General features: G+C 41.7%; 1 protein-coding gene across 3 annotated transcripts; it reads left to right on the forward strand.

Annotated features, from left to right (window-relative positions):
• Positions 1 to 950: 950 nt before the first annotated feature.
• On the forward strand, positions 951 to 17338 carry LOC105277522 (43 kDa receptor-associated protein of the synapse homolog). Of its 3 annotated transcripts, none has more exons than XM_011335915.3 (10): positions 951 to 4206; positions 7891 to 8110; positions 11062 to 11213; positions 11647 to 11793; positions 12099 to 12258; positions 13018 to 13218; positions 13599 to 13697; positions 14629 to 14835; positions 16158 to 16357; positions 16585 to 17338. In XM_011335915.3, the coding sequence occupies exons 1-10, from the start codon at positions 4169 to 4171 to the stop codon at positions 16790 to 16792; spliced, it is 1632 nt and encodes a 543-aa protein (XP_011334217.1). In that variant the 5' UTR covers positions 951 to 4168; the 3' UTR covers positions 16793 to 17338. The 3 variants fall into 3 exon arrangements, with proteins under 3 accessions (XP_011334217.1, XP_011334218.1, XP_011334219.1); XM_011335916.3 differs by having other exon boundaries at positions 952 to 4206; positions 14644 to 14835; XM_011335917.3 differs by lacking the exons at positions 951 to 4206; positions 7891 to 8110 and adding an exon at positions 10255 to 10946.
• The last annotated feature ends 369 nt before the right edge of the window (positions 17339 to 17707 follow it).

Genomic DNA, 17707 nt, shown 5'->3' on the forward strand with positions numbered 1-17707 from the left:
CATTTATATTAATATTGTAAAACGTAAAGAGGTTTTCAATTAAACAGATTTATAGCACACTGAACTTTTCGAAAAGTCAATTTCTTTAATAATAAGTACACTATTTAAACACAAAATTTTAATTAGAGAATTAGCTACTGGACCTGTTTAATACCCAAAGTCGAAGGATCAGTTATGGCTCAAAATTCATAACTAAAATCTGTTGCGCTAAAGCTACAACAAAGTTACATCGATTTTTATCGTTATGTAACATTACGTAATCGAAAACTTGCGAGCCACAGGACCGGTATTGTCCATGTACCTTCCATAGTCCGTAAGTTACTGTATCTCGTCAACGACGAGGAAGTACGCACCGAGGAACGTTTAAAGAGTTTGTCATAGTCGCTCTAAGGACAGTTAACAAGATGTAGGTGAAACTATCCGACAACCGACGTAAGGTTGAAGGCGCATAAGGATAACGGTGGAGAAGATGGACAAGGATCAAGAACGGAATGAAGCTGATAGGTGAAACAGGGTGCGAGAGTGCGGGAGTGAAAGGCGCCGAGCAAAGGAGAAGGAGAACTTTTGTCGGGGGGGTGGTTTGTCCGCGATAGAGAGAAGCGACGGGCAGTGGCGAATGCGAGGGATGAGAATTAAGGAAGGGATGGGGTTGGCATGTGCAGGAGAGAGAAACAAAGAAAGAGAGAGAGGAGAACGGAGCCAAAGGTTGCGGAACGCGCAGTGGCACAACGCTGAGAGGAGTGCGAAACAGAGAGAGGAAGTGCGCGCAGGAGGAAAGGACGAGTCACAGGGGGAGGAAGGAGGAGAGAGAGAGAAAGAAAGGGAGAGAGATCGCGTGGAGGGTGGAGGACAATGGTGGAACAGGGATGGAGAACGCGCGAGGGGAGAGAGAAAGCCCGAAGCGGGGGTGGTGAGGATCGGTTGGGTCGTGTGTTGCGGGGCTGCTGCGGCTCGGGCGCGACAGTTCTGCTCCGGCCACCGGTGGTGGATTTTCGCGGGTGCCGCGCGGCATACCTCCGCGAAAGGACCAACCCCATACGCGCGTCAGCAAGAGAGGGAACAAGAGAGAGAGAGAGAGAGAGAGAGAGAGGAGAGAGAAGGACAGAGAAAAAATAGAGAAAGAGAGAGGGTGGGAGAGATTGGGACAAAGAGGGGGAAGAGCGCACGGGGAGAGCGGGCTCTCTCCATCGCGCTCCGCGATCGCCCGTAACCTTCCGCGCGTCGTCGCGGCCTCGGCTGTCCTCGTTGCGATAGCGAGCGAGTGGTTCCGCGCGCGACGGTACGGCGACGAGAACGTGGTGGAAACGCCAAAGACGGAGGACACGGGGGGTGGTGGCGACGGTGGTGGCACAGGCGGCGTAAGGGGGACAAGGCCGGGACGGCCCGGCGTGAAACGGACGGGACGACGGACGGGGGATCAATCAACGACGACGGCATGAGGAAACGCCTCGGGGCGCGCACGGCTACTGTCTTCTCATCGTCAGCGAGCAGCGGGAACGGCCGCGTTGCAGCCGCGGAAACTGCGCGCCGCTGCTGCTCATACGCCCTCGAACGTACGCGAGCGCTCGGCGCGCGGTGCGCGCCGAATTCGCACGTCGCTGACCGTCGTCAGTCGTACGAGTTGCCGAGGCACCCTCGGACGGGACTGTTATCCCCGATTTAAATAGTGGCCGCTCTGCGATCCGCCCGCGACAGTCTCGATTACGGGGTGGCGCATCCTGCACGAAGAAGATACGTGAAGAGGAGACAAAGCGAGGGAGAAAGGCGCGCGATAGAATTCTCAAACTCGTCACGGTTAAACTTGGACGCACGGCTGCTACTACGCACCGCGTACCCCATTGAAAAAAAAGAGAGAACGAGAAAACGCGAATAAAAAGCCAGCGACGGATGAGGGTGCGTAATCTCCCGACGCATCTCCCGAGCTGATTGTCGAAACAAGAGGAGAACAGAAGGACGGCTCATGGAGTTGGGAGAACATTCGACGGATCTGCCTGAAATTTCGCGGAGGAGAATCCGCGTATCTCACTTGCGCGAGCTCTCACAAAGTTAGACCGCCCGTCGACAGAGGGGTGGTTTCGGAAGGGGGAGAAAAAGCGCGGTACGGGTCACCGACGATAACTAGGACACCGCGGCCCGACGCGACTCCTAGTTTCAGAGACAACGGCGTTCCTTTACCTTTTTGGTGCTGAACGGACGTACACCAAAATCGAAAAGCTCGCCTCAAAGAACAAAAAAAAGAATTGAACAGAAAGAGAGAGAAAGAGAGAGACGCGATCGTTCCAATTCTTCCGCTACTGACTCGTAATCGTCGTAATTTCGCACTAATCTACAAATAGACATTAATAAACGTGGGTGATACGTCGTAAGCACACGAGGCCCTTCCATCTTCGTCGTTAATCTCGTTAATAGCGAACAAGTTAAGCGTGTTACGTCAAACGCACGTTCAGCACCGTCCGACGGAATAAATAATTAAATCGGGGACGGCCAACCTCGTCGTCTCAATACAGCGAGATATTTAATACGTTCGATAAAGCGAAAAGTGCGTGCACACGCACATACGGGTACACACAGACACGCACACAAACGCGGCACACCGCACGGATCCATTAGTGTATATATACATGTTATATATATATAAATCTATTTAAATACATCACATAGATGCGTATATATACATATAAATATATATGTGTTAAATCTTCATAGATCTAAATCACGACGTTGAAGAATTCCATAGTATATGACGTTACGCGATTTTCGATAGTCAGATATCGACAGCTCGACTACACGAGAAGTATACACGTTAGAGAGATAACAATTTTACGAACCGGGGGGGCTTTTAAAGGATCGTACAATTGAAAGGCGCAGGCAGAAACACGAAACGGAGAAAAGCTATTTACCCTCACGAGACGGCTATGTACTCTGCGCGAACGCGCAGATAGAAAGGGCGAGAATACCTAAAGTACCGTGAGACTCGAGCGGTCGTTTGTGTTGGGCGCGTGTCAACGAATCCGGAAACCTGGAACAACCCTTATCGGTCGGCGCTCGGCTGACATCGAGAAACTGCCACGAAACATTTGCCAATTACATTAAAACAATATAAAGCAAAGTAAACGAGAAAGAGGAGAAAAGAAAAGGAGAGAGAAAGAGAAACTATACGACTCTTAGAGCCTCAAGATTCTCTATTTCCTTCGTCGATGCGCGTAGATACTCGCGCGAGTCCACGGTGCTCAACTAGACGTATAAGTACAAAGACACGCAGGCGTGCGAATTATTTTTCTCGATCGGGGTGTGCTGCGTTTTCCATGCTGATCCCTGCGTTAATGAGTCAACGCGTCGAGTCTGTCCAAAATCATCCCCGGGTGTGGTGCCGAATCCAGACGATCCTCAATCTACCTCAACGACCACTGGCTCGCGATCAAAGCATCTCGCTTGATCTGAGCGCACTTCCCTCTACGCAAGGAACAATCGAGGAGCAATCACCCCGCACGTCTCGTCCAACTGAAAGTCTTAGAACTTAAAATCTTTCGCAGCCTCCTCTTCTCCCCTCGCCGATTGCTGCTACTTCGAATTGAACTCGCGGAAGCAAATTCATCCCCCCGCTAAAGCTGTAGGCTAACTTTGCGACGAATCGCAGCTTCACGGTCGCTCCCGTGAGAGAAGACACAAGCAACCGTTGTAGAATTCTCCGACAGATACGTTGCAAAAACTCACACGGCTCTCTCGTGCTATCGCGCGCGATACAACCATCTCTTTCGGAAGATGAGAGGCACCGAATAAGTTTGTAAGATGATCGATGTGGGCGGACGCGCACCCCTCGCGCGTTTCGAGTCGCACCAGATTCCGATCGCCGTTCGCTCAACCCCCGAGCTCGTCGCGCGATAGATAGGACTCGATACTAGACCGTTACACGTCGGATATCTGTCTTCGAGATCGATTGAATCGCAGCCGATTAAGGGTTTCAAGTCGGCGCGCAAGTTGTATCGGGGTCTCGGCGTGATCGGCATCGTCATTCACGAAGCAGGCGAGTGATATGCTGTATCTCACGCGGGTGCGCGGACGGGATAATGCTGGCGGCGAGGGATGAGATTAGAGCGTTCAAAGGAGAGAAGAAACAGCTGCACCACGGGATCGAAAGAACAAGCCGCACCAAGGAAGACGTACAGCCATGTCATGGGAGTCTATCTCGTCCAGGGATTACCTCGGGTAAGTGTCCCGTTCGTCCCGAAATAGTCCGATTCAAATTGGGGTAATGGTCGGCTACGGTGCGACTCGATACACATCATCAACAGATCTGTTGAAGCCTGTAGTATACAGATTTAAATTAACAATTCAGTATCGATCAGGAGAGAAGCAGTGGTGCATGGCAAAAGCTGATACGTTATAATCTGCACATCGGTTGATATATTAATTAATTATTGATAAATTAATTGAGAAATGGATGAAATATGTCGAGAATTCACGAGACCTTTGCTTGTCACCGTGACTCATGAGAATCAAGGATTGAGAAAGGTACACGTGAACAAATCTGGCAATTCATGCTCTTACAAATAGTTTTTGCTTGTGAGGATTCCGGATAAAAATAGGATACATAACTACGAACCTTTTTAAGGATTTCCAAGAAATTTGTTTTCATGGGAGAATGGTATAACGGGGAATTATCCGAGAACTTGAATAGGCACACATATTAGCATGTAACAGTATGACTGTTCTATATTTTGATAATGATTATGATAACGAAGTATAATAGAAATTACGAGCTATTATGGATAGAACACAGCAGGCGGTAATCCCCATCAGGATTATAAGACACACACGTACAACAGACTCCAAAATTTACTTTACGTATGGAACGTTAATGTAAAATAGATTCAAATCGCAGGATTACAATTTATCAAATACTTAGTTAAATACTTTTGCGGATTTTATTGAAATAATCTAGCAGTGGATTACGAGAGAGAGAATTTTATGATATAGGAACGTAAAAACCCCAGTACTCTGAAAATCGTATTATCGCAGACTGAAAATCCTAAATTGGATTCACATCATACGCGCGCATCAGCGTGTCCGTATTATTCTGGAAAAAAAGTAACTTCGAATTACATGAAATCACACTATGCGATTAAGCGAGGCAAGGATGAACGCTTAACGAAAGCGGAAGGCGTGCGTTAGGGAGCGGCGGGACCGAATGTCTTGTATTTCGTTGATCGACCCTCGACGCGTGAAAGAGCCAGGGGATGGTTCGATTTTCCACTTAGAATCGCAACGCCGCACCGTATCTCGTAGCTCGTAAATAGGTCAGCAAAAGAGGTCACAGGTGCCTCGCCCACCTAGCGAACGTGGTGGGAAAGCGATAGAGTGTCGTATACTCTTCACTTTACACGATACGGGCTTGTATACACACGGACACCAATGAGCGAGTAAACGCGCGCGCGCGCACGCGTGAGCTGGTGGAGGCACGCGAGTGTTTTCGGAAGGGGAAGTTTTGTGAGGGATCGAAAGTAATTTGCGACACAGCGCGATTCCCGTGGGATTTCTATCAAGTGTCAGACGCGAGGTTCTCCTCCACGCTCGTTTGCCTTGATCAAGCCTAACGTGAGATGATCGCCAATTAATTCTTCCTAATAACACCTTCGGAGAAGAAATATGACTCGTTGGCAGTCTCACGGAGAATAAATTATTAATGTAAAATTATCGTTTATCGGAAAGAAAGTTTTTCTGTTCCAATATTATCAAGTCTTAATAAATTTCAATGTGCAATATTTTATATACGCATATTATATGCATACGAGAGAGAACTGATACAGTTAACCACACAAGTAACTTACAATGAGTTAATCATAGAAGAAGATTCTGCCGTGTACCAACGTAGATTGAAAAGGAAATATGTATAAGTTTCAATTTTCTCGGGTGTGCAATGCTGAGTCGCATTGCGGTGGGATAGGTAGAAACCCGTGATTCTCTACATAGGGTGTCCAAATCGGGATTAAACCTCGTTATTCTTCGTTCATTCGTCCAGTTTCGATTAATGCGGAACATTGAAGATATAGTAATCTATAATATTTATTGGCAATTGCAAATGATAGATTTTTAATTCCATTGCAAGGGTGCAGATAACCGTTATAAAAGCATTGTTCATCTAATTTCATACAAACTTGTTTTAATCAATCTTTTTTATAAAATTAAACTTTTCGTACAATGTACGTTATCGTAGCAGTATACAAAACTTTTAAAACAAAATTCATAACATGGTCGATGATTACTGAAATGCAGATTTTATAAATAACGTCCGACCACGTTTTTGTGTAACTGGTTAAGCGTAATAAACACGTGCATTATAAAAAAAATTGTCGGCCATCCTTGTGGAATGCTTAACTATTTTGCACATACATAGGCCATCGTACGGAGTGAATTAATATACAGGAAATTTATAATCCGTTTTAGAAAGTGCTAAATAAAATGTTAACTATGAAAAGATTAGGAAAAGATTAATTTCTAAATTCTTAGATGAAAGATGATGGGGTATATTTGAGTATAGGATACCCTATATCTCTGTAACTTGTCCTAACACACAGTTTGCAAACTCTGGGACGGCAGCCAAAGGCGGTTTATCTCCGCATGCTGTTTCCGTTCGTCCTAGAAATAAATTAAGAGTCTGCGCATCGAACCCTGCAGGAGGTCAGTTGCCCGCATCCATCATCTAATTTGGACGTTTGACAAGAGCTCGCGAGATATTACCAGGACACGAAAATGCTTTACATGCAGAATGATGGTGCAATTATTTTTCCAGATATTTTACGAAACGTTATTATGTTATATTATAACTCGAATTGGAGGACATTAATATTCTAAAAAATGGAATAATATCGAAATGCATTAGTAGCAGTCAAATTATTCGTTATAATTTTAAATTTAATTTGAATTGCTGTTAGCAAACTTTAATTTTTAATAATGTAATTTGTCAAATAAATAAATAACTAATTGTGCTGATGAATAGTAGTAGTACACATTGCAAAATTTGCATTAATTTATTATAGAATTTTGTGTGCGTTGTAGCGCAAGAAATTTATCGAGAACAAAATACTGTTCTCGTTCTCAACTTCGTTGTATTGTAGGAATTATTCAGATTTGCGCGGGAATAATTTTGCTGAGAATTTCTATAGAACTTAAGCGATCAATGTTGTGAAAATATCGCACAGAGCTCGATTTTCTTTAAATTCCTCTCGTCGCATTTCACGGAGGGTATGGAATTCCAGAGTTGCTCGAATCAATTTTTGGTATCAAGCACTTTTAACAAATCAATAATAACAGTCTCAACAACAACAAAGTAACAAAAAAATAATAATTATCATTATATTTAAAAGGCATGGACTCTCCATTATTATTAATCTTAACAAAGTACAAATCAGAAATAGAATCGAAAAAATCGGAATAATTTTTGATGATATGAGATATAAAGTAAGCCATTGATATTTTCCAATAATGTAAATTAATATTAAATAACATAACTCTCTCTTCAATCATTTTCAATTCACTTCACACAACTATACATTTTCAACATTTCATATAATTATAAAATAAATGGTAAATTTGTACAAATTTTGTTGCAGACATATGCTATATGCTATATACACCGAACATACATATTTGTATACATATGCTATATGTATACAAATATACATATATTTATGCAAAAAATAAAGCATTAAATTCGATTCATAATCATTTAGCAATTAAAATATTAACCTACATAATACAGAGTTAATAAACACCTACAGTGATTTTAAGTAATTAATAATTACATAATTACTCTCATTCTCATAGAGAATTAATGCTTGTGCCGATATTCGTCTTACGGCATGAATAATCGAACGTTTGAAAAACTTACAGCGGATCGGCGAGTCATCAGCTCTCGGCGACCGCGCTGCTGGGTAGTCCTGATGGATCACGACATCCACTCGATGTCTGCGAGTTCACCGAAGAGGATTACCGGCATCACAATGGCAACGGTAATAATGGCCATTACCAAAATGGCAGGTCGGGCGCTGGTATATGGGAGTGTCTCATAGGATGCAGAAGACGGCTCGATCAACAATTAGCTCGAAGGAGGGTGAGTAGGGATAATCCGATAATTTTGTCTCCCTCTTTTTAATTTCTCTTAGGAAAACTAGAAATGAGAATAATTGAATTTGGTAGGTAACTTGCATACGCAAGAATTAATATTATGCAACATTGCGTCATGATAAATTTCAGAACATGTAATTCTGGACATAAGGAACGGAAAGATACATTAACAAATGACAGTTAGCAAGGAATAAATATGAAAATACAAAGAAATAATATAAATAGATATTTTTTCTGAAAATTATACGTCACTGAATTTTGTATCAATTCACTGTGATGCCAACAAGTAAAACGTTACGCAGCACGCTAGGCAGATGCACGTCCGCGTGCGCGCGAGCGCGTATGCGATGAATATAACATTACACTTGCAAATTTATCATCTGCTTATGCAAGTGCAGTGAGTCCCGAAAAACATCGTTTGGGATACTTAGCGTCGCAATTATTCATTGCGTTTTACGGAATTTCGCCGTGTGTCTCGCTTCTATTCAGGTATCAATTTATTAATAAAGCTCTTACTTCGCGAAATGCGTGCCAAATGTTATCTCAAAACGCGAGGGGTGATCATAATTTTAGACGAACGCGATGCTTAGAAGGAAAATTGGCCGTACGCCATCGCAGCACTTACTTCATTATTAACGATCTTGCAAATTTAATTTAATCATAATTAACTTCTCAAACCATGGCCCGCGAATGCCACCGCCGAACCGGTTTAACGTATCAAAGCGATCAGAGTCGTAATATGTCAAACGAGTAACAGTACTTGAAGGGTCTCTCGCGAGCAGCGAAGGGGCATGACGGTACAGAACATGACATAACGAAGCGTACTTCGCGAACGAGCACGCTCTTTATCGGTCACTGTCAAGTTCACGATGTGCATGCCGTAGCCGCGGTCACGCTATCCTTTCGTAACCGCTAAATCCGAAGTGCCGGTTATATCGTGTGTTTATCGTGCTAGATACGTTCCGCCTAAACGAAACTCGTGATTTCGCTTTCCGCAACCGACAGTTCATTCGCGATATCGACTTTACGTTACATTTAACAAGCATAATTTGCGTTTTCAGCAAATCATCCGTGCCATAACTCGACCGACGATGTAATTTCTATATCCGCGATTGATCTGCAGAGAAATCGTTAGAGCTGTTCTTTATTTCCGACTTTGCGATTGCAAAAGTTACGCCCTCTTATGCTCTCATACGTCTCGTTAATCAAGTTAATCAAGTTAAGCAAGTAATTTCTACCGTACGATAAATGGTAAATATTTTAATATAAAGAAATAAGGGTTTTATGAAATAATGAGAATAAGACTCATTTTCTCGTATTGCGAGAATTCGTTTTATCCGCAATCTTGCATGCAACTTGTTCAGTCTCTTTGAACGCTATTCTTGCTACTCGTACTAATTTATTGTTTCGTTCTCAAGTCAAGGATATCTCTTAGCGCCTCACAAGTTGCCGAGATTACGACAGTGTCACGTATCAGTAATCTTCGTGTCGTTATATTCACGTATCGATAATCTTCGCTGCATTGTAATGCCAACGAGCAAAATTATCTCGATTCCGCGCACGCACGTGGGTACATTTTTACATGGCTCAAGGCGCTATTTATATTTTATCGTAGAGCTCAATCTACCAGAGGGACAAAGTTCAGGGTCAAATCGATACGGCCTTCTACCTCTGCTCGTATGCATCGCATTATTTACGCCAGGGCCATTGCTGCGTGATAAAGATCGTAACGCGTATCTCGACCTGAAGTGTCTCTTCTTTTTCCTAACCATCTATCTGCCATTTGAAGCCTGTTTTGCTTCCGGCGAGTTATCATTGTATATAATCCAGCGAGTTATAATTTTGAATAAATTAAAGAAATTTAAAATGCAGATCAGAATTATATGGACAAGTAAAACCGCAAACGCGATTATTTCAGTATATATTTCGCTCACTCAATTTATAGTTGAATAATATTCGTCAGACATTTTAATTCTGTTTTGAATCCTCTTCGGCGGACAGTTAAAGACCAAAGAATATCCATACAGAATATAATTTTAAATTATTACAGTAATAATTAAAATGCAAAATTTTATGGTACCATTTGAGCTACGTATATAAGTCACCGTTTTTCTCGCTTTGTGAATTTATCCGCTTATACGCAACACCGTCTAATTGAGTCTAATTAGACTAAGTAATGTCTCAAGTCTTCTTGCACAACTTGAGAGATGAAGAAAGTTTATTATTAGAAGAGCCATTTAATATTTCCTCACACCTTTCTTGCTTAAAAGAGAGAAACGTAGAATTGTATGTGATATTATTCCAAAGAAATCACGTATAAAATTGATGCATATGAAACTTCCTGATATATCGTAAATCGTTCATCGCAATGTGCTTTGTGTTAATTATCTTTACAATCATCATCTATTAATATCGCCTGTATTAATAGTTTGCAAACCTCTCCTTTGACTTTCACACGCGCTTCTGAGCGTTACGTTGAAAGGGTCAGAATTAACCTGACGCCCATTTCGACGAGCATCGATTTCAAGGTTGGTACGGTGCGGCTTCTGACCATAATTGACCATGAGGAAGTGCGCCGGGTATCGGATAAATAGATCTGAGCACAAGGACGCGTGCTCAGTCCTCGGCGGAAGCACAGGGGATTCATGTAAATGACACGGAGTTAACGTTAATGACGACAGATAAATAATTCGATACGGACTATGAATAATTAATTAATTATATATTTTTTTAAGTTAGTTTATAGAGCGAGCCAAGTTTGATAACGCATATTATTCCCGGTGACACTCGAGCCTAGATCCCCGATGCAGAAAATGGCCACGGTATCTGGTTACCCGTTACAGGGATTGTTACGTTGTACCGTGATAGCGCGCGATAAATCGACATGTGCACGCGGTAAATTGGACACGGAGAGATTCGTTGTTTCGTGTGTCCCAGGTGGAGCAGGGCTTGAAATTGTACCGAGCACATAAGCAACAAGCCGCGGTTAGGAAATGGAGGGGCGCCTTGAAGAGCATCAGGCACCGCGAAGATAAATTCGCTCTCCTCGGATACCTGTATCAGGCGTACATGGATTGGGGCAAATACAGGTAGATCCATACGTGCTATAAGTTTATGTGTTGTTCAAGCTGTAATAATGCACTGTTTCTCCCATCGCTGCATCTGTATGTGCTTGTTTTCCGCCTACTTAGAGGGTGTTTGTGTGCGTGGAATACGCGAGATAAAAAGTTACCCGCACTGTTAAAAGTGATCTCTAGAGAACGGTAAGTTCTCGCAGAACAAGATAAATGTGCCAAGTTGAATATCCGTTTGCGTTTCGCAGGCAAACTGTCGCGCGCGCGAGTATTCTTTAACGTCACGAGATGCGTCGTTAAAGATTAAATTTCGTCAATAGCGACCTAAACGCGATCAAGTGCTAACTGTTGAATTTTATCCTCAATTTTATCGCAGTTCCACGTCACTTCCCGAGCACTTTTCAGCGAGTTAGTGAATCCTGTACCGCGTGATTTTCTTGCCTTGCAGAGACAGCATCGAATTCGGCAACAAGCAGTTATGCATCTCGGAGGAGTTGGATTCGCCGAACATGCGGGCGGAAGCATATTTGAATTTGGCTAGGGCTCACGAGAGATTGGGCGCCCTGGATAGAGCGTTAGACTATGCCCGACACAGGTTTGAGTTCCTTTCATTGATTTCATAACCCGCACAGATCCTGTAACGCGAATCTCTGCGGTATCTAAAATGGACAAGTGCGTAAAATAAGTGTTGTACATCGATATTTCTCTCTGCCGTTGTAACTAACGGTACTTGTTTAACACAGATCGTGCAAATTTAATAAATATTTCTGATTCTGAGTGGCGATGATTTTGAGAAAGGATAGTTGAACAATCGATTATAATCAATGGATCGTAATCGAACATAACATCGCGATGTCTGCGATTATTTGTGCTAATGTCTGCGATTTTGCGTGCTCACAGCTTGTATAACGAATGCGATCAGTGTGCCACTGCTGGATTAGTTCACTTGACCGTAGGCAGAGTCCACTTGGAACTAGCAGGATTCTGCAAAGCCTTGGAAGCGTTTCAAAGAGCCCACAAAATCGCCCACTCCATTCAAGATCCCTCCTTGGAACTGCAGGTAATTAAATCCCTTTGCTTGCCGGTTTTCTTTCCCGCGCGAGTATGTAAACGCGCGTGTTACTGTTGCGAGGTTTTGTTAATTAACGAACAGAGCGACGAGAAAAGCGACCACTCGTGACACACTGGTAAATCCATCTTTTCGTTCCATCTGATTCTTATTTCATTGTGGATTAATTGCAGTCTCAGTTCTTCCTTTTTGCGCCGTACACTTGACGCTGTCTGGATCAGCTGGCCAGTGGTGAATCAATCATTTTTGCGTTGTTTTTGCGTTTCGATTAACAAAACTTTTCAAAACATATCGAAATAAAAACGAGACTAAAACGAAATTATTTTATAATAACCGGATGGATGAAATTACATCAAAGCATTTCCTGATTTGCTCCTGTATTAGAACCTTGTTTCTAACAAATATCAACGCCAATGCAATGTAAATATTGGGTTGTAACATATATTCGTTATTAAAACCGCTAAATAAACGAGACGAATATATGTTACAATCCAATACAATTACAAAAAGAAATTCCCTTTCGCTGTAGATTAGAAACATTAACCTGCTGTCTGTATGTGTATCCGCGAAACCTATATAAAAATGAAGTTCGCAAAACCCATAAAAATGTAGTTCGCGAACTTATAACGGATTTATACACAAAGAAAGAAGTGTAAGAAATTATTAGAATTTTTTCTCGTTTTTCTACTTCTCTTCTTCCTCTTATCTTAAGCACGCGATGGCGACTATTGATCTTGATTTTTTTTACAGGTGTACGTCGGTCTGTCAGAACTCTTCTGCAGATTACAGGATGCAGACAAGAGCGCGAGATACGCGGCAAGGGCTTATGATCTCTCCCGAAGTTTACAACTGGGGGATCTGAACTCGCGTCATCACAGGGCGGCGTTATTACAAATGGCCGCGGCGCTCAGGAAAAAGGGCGAGCTAGGCGACGCTCATGATTACTGCTCGGTAAAGTTTCAGCCGAGAAATTCCTCGGACGAAAACTTGCGTCATTCAGATCGAAGATACAGAATCACCATGGAACTGTGTGTCCCTTCTAATAGCTTAAAGCAAAGCATTCCTTCGCACGTTTGCTCGACAAATCTTTATCACGCACGTACACATTTTTTCATCCCGCAATTCTGGTTCTCTCTTAATTACGTGATGCTTTTCTTTGAGCACTTGAATACCTTTTAAAGAAAAGATTGGAAATCGTGAGAGTTACGCACTATGTAATTTGTCAAAAATGTTTGATCGTTTTATGAAGAAACTTCTAATAAGCGGATATCACAATAATATGTCCTAATCCTAAAAGATTGTTTTAACTATTGTTTATGCATTGCACATAGGAAGCAACGCGACTGTCGCTAGTTTCTGGCGATGAAGCCAGTTACGCTCGCAGCATCCGTATCATGGGAGACATTTACAGAAAGAAGTCCGACATAAATGTAAGTAGTGAACAAGTAATTGTGGCAGTTTTCCTTTGGCTTTTCTTGTATCTTTGATAACGTTGCAATATTATTTTTCTAATGATGATATTACCTGATGTTATAATGTTGCATCATAATATTGCATCATTAGTCATATTAATTGTACGCATTGTTTACAAGCGTCGTACGATAATATCATGTACTAATTTTTAAAAGTGAGAGAACGAAATTGATGCATTTCCATACACATAGTGATGTAAAGACTAAAGCATATTGTCGCGCCAATAGGAAATAATGCCGATATATTATTTGCATATTGCATCAAAAACGTTTTTATGCGTAGATTTTTTATCGACATTCGCGTCAAGTGCTACGATGCTATCAGAACCATTCACAGCCTTATTGTCTGCTCTAACATTGTTATGCAGAGTACTGTCATCGGTAATAAAAAAAAGGAAAAAACCGCTATAACTGGGGCGTTCCTTTGCATGTCACGCATGTTGTAAAAGCGATTTTAACGCTGCGTCACGCTTGCAACGCATACCGCTTTCATTTCGTTTTATCGCTACAAAACCTTTGAACATTAAAAAGTAAATAACAAAAATTTGATAAAAGGTCCTCTTTAAAATCTATCAAAATATTGAAAGATGATGTTGACATATTTTTTAAACAAATCATGATTCAAAAATAAAAGAATGATACGAGAAATTGCCATGTAATTTTGATATGTTTCACGTCTGTGTATTAATAAATAGTACGGAGATATAATAAAAATTAATAGCAGCAGAAAAATTTGCAGCTCCAAAAATACTTCCTAAATATTACATTTAACCTGTGTAGTTTTGTAGTTCTTTCAGTTGGCGATTGCGATGCACACACAATTAGCCTTTAGTTCACGCATCGCGAACGCCAATCCACGTGTCAGGCTGATAACATCGGTGAGATAAAGATGGACATATTGCAGAAAGCATTTCGACAGTATGAGAGCGCGATGGGCTCTGCGGCGGCGACCGGCGATCGACTGTGTCAGATGGAGGCAATGGACGGCGCAGCGAGATGCCTGGAAGCTCTCAGGCTTCAGCACAAGATATGCAACTGCAGGCCTCTCGAGTTCAATACCAGACTCCTGGAGGTGGCCGGATCAGTCGGCGCCAAGGTAAACTGCTGACACGGGCCGCGAATTGCGCTGTCCATCGCTCGTACAATTTCGAAGATGATATAGCGGGGGATGAAGACAGAAAGAGGGAAGAGAAGGAGGAGGAGTCGAAGGAACACGACGTACTGTGAAATCAATTTCCTCTCTCTCGCCAAATGTGAAAACTTGCGGATCTCATCCCTTTCCTTCAGTTGTCAGAGATCGTAACAAGACTCGAAGTAAACTTGTACAGTAAAGCTCTTCGCGCGTTGATATTTAGGACGAGTATCTAGGGTTTAAGTTGTCGTAGAGTTAAGGGCGAAGTTAATCTTGCCAATCCTAAGTAGCGTAAGGAATATCACAGAGAAGTATGTACTTTTATACGTCTTGCTTCGCTGTCTAGACCATTCAGATATAATTCCATCACCGATTATAAATAAATGCCATCTTCCCTCCTCTCTCTCTCTCTCTCTCTCTCTCTTTTTCTCTCTTCCTGTGTTTTGTTCCCATTTCTTTATGGGATTTAAATCGATCTCAATAGGGTTTCACTAAAGAAATATTGAGGACAGAATAAAAAACTAGCTTTGTCTGTGGAACAATACGTTGTGTGCACACATTGCTTATTCATACATCTAATAACTATCGCGAGTTCCAATGAAATGCCGAAAGAGCCATCGGCTCACTACTACCCCTCTGGTACGCTGTGCATGAGTATTCCATGCATATATTACCACGTTCATGCCACGCGCACCGAGTCCTCCTCGCGCTATTTGTGTCCACGAATCAATGGAACCGGTTCTCCATTTTGACGCTGTACACGCGCACACGAAACCCGTATCATAAAATACTTTGGAGGCCACGCAGCTTTATCAAGGTGTTGCTCGGTGAAGCTCGAGAGAGATTATTGTTAGTCCGTGTATTGAACTGTCTCATATTCATAACTTACTGGTACTTTTCTATTATCACGCTTCTTCTAGGCACAACGAGCTAACAACAATATTAAAAACAAATTTTCGGGCGCTTGTTGCGATAAGAGAATGAAGGGAAAGATTACGAACGAATCTATTATCTGTTATCTGTTTAAAAAATGTGCATTCCACTCTTAGAATATGCTTAGAATACTTTAATAACTTGAATAACTTGAAAAAAAATATATAATATTTTCCAACTTATGTAATTATATTTCTAGATTCGAAGTAACATATGTCAGATCTTCCATCACATAAACGTGATGTAATATTACTCTAAAAGAGGGAGAGAACTTTGATACCAAACAGATGTGCGCGATTTTCCGCGAGAGATATGCATTCGAAATGAGATTATAAGGATATGGCCGTTTACAGCTCTTGGTGCGGACAGTTAGGTCTAGACTATCACGAATTTATGGATCCCTGGGGGATGAAGAGCAAAAGGGACACCACGAGAGATTAGCAACCGCAATGGAGGAAGATTTGGAGTTACGGTGCGGAAGCTGCAACGAACCCTTCGGTCTGGAGGCTGATTCCTTGGAAGCATTACCTTGCTCTCACATATTACACGCTCGGTAAGACATTTAGGAAGTCAAAGAACTACCATATTTCTCGCGATTGTTCAATTCCTGTTCACTTTCTGTTCACGAGATATTTATAGCAGAGATCAATCTCTTTGGAGAATGAAAGAAACGTAAATTGATAGAAATACAATTATGTCAAATGTAATTGAGAAATGCTCGAACTGTCGATTCTTTTAGAGGAAAGTTTCGCCTGTCCTTATTTTCTCGTGAACTTGTAGATGCGCGTACGACATCTTGAAGAAGCGCGACAAGAAGAAGAAGCGTTTGTGTCCCGACTGCCATAAGTCTGTCAGCTCACGACTGTACCTGCACTGCGAAGATCCTCACGGCATGAATACGTTAAATCATAGTTCCTTGAGCCTGGCGTCATTGAGGGCCAGCAGCCTAGCGACACTTGAGGACTGTCACGCCACGAGTAGCGTCTAAACTCACAATGGATTTCGTTTCAGCGCGTTGGCACATCCGCATGCGACTAGATAATTCTAAGGATCATAATTTGGAGGATGAACGAGCCAACGGAAAGTAGCACGATACAGAAAGATTAAATGGCAATAAAAAAAATGCACGCCTGAATCCACCCTGTTGAGCCGAGTGTTACTTTCCTTCCTTCGAATCCAACGAATCTGCATCGCATTAGTCATATATTGTTTCGTCATAGTTTTTATTGTAACACACTGAATGAAGAGAAGCCGCAAGCGATATTCCTGGTAGAGATTTTTAATTTCTACTGCTAGCTGCTTCATCGGTTTCGAATCGTCAATTCGGTAAATTGTGGTAGATATAATATTAAATTCAAGAAGGAGCTAGTAAAGTCAAGCGTAGCGTTTATTTTTGTTTAACTTTACACCAGATATGAGTCAAAAAGCTATGGCTGTATTTTAATGTCAAGTGCTGTCACGTAACGACGCTGTTTCAAATGTCAATGTATTATATATAGCGCAAAATCATTGAAAATAAAAAGAATTATTTAATTGAATAAACAAATTGTTTTGAATTAATACAAATAAACTAGTTTATTTTTAGAATAAAAGACGATCGCAACTTTTTGACTCATGCACACAAAATATAAAAGAAAATAGAATTATCAATAATTACTACATATTGTATACACTCTCAAAATGATTAATGCCTCTCTCGGAATTTATCATATTTTCTTTATTTTAATATAATCTATTATATCGTAATATTCTTATTCTTAATTTCTTATTCTTTGTTGGCATTTCTTTTTTCACAAAATTATTTTTTTCAGATTATTAGAAATTTAATTAACCTAATACGTGATATCTGAATATTTCGTACCTGCCAAAGTGAAAAGCGTCGATTGCCTCCGCGAGACTCCTT

This window comes from Ooceraea biroi, chromosome 7 (assembly GCF_003672135.1).
Source record: "Ooceraea biroi isolate clonal line C1 chromosome 7, Obir_v5.4, whole genome shotgun sequence".
NCBI lineage: Eukaryota > Metazoa > Arthropoda > Insecta > Hymenoptera > Formicidae > Ooceraea > Ooceraea biroi.

Excerpts from the sequence above, each read along its gene's own strand:
- LOC105277522 (XM_011335915.3), top strand. The coding sequence starts at position 4,169 with ATGTCATGGGAGTCTATCTCGTCCAGGGATTACCTCGG. Across the intron at positions 4,207-7,890 it reads TCGTCCAGGGATTACCTCGG|CGGATCGGCGAGTCATCAGC; the intron begins GTAAGTGTCCCG and ends AAAAACTTACAG. Across the intron at positions 16,358-16,584 it reads TCTCACATATTACACGCTCG|ATGCGCGTACGACATCTTGA; the intron begins GTAAGACATTTA and ends GTGAACTTGTAG.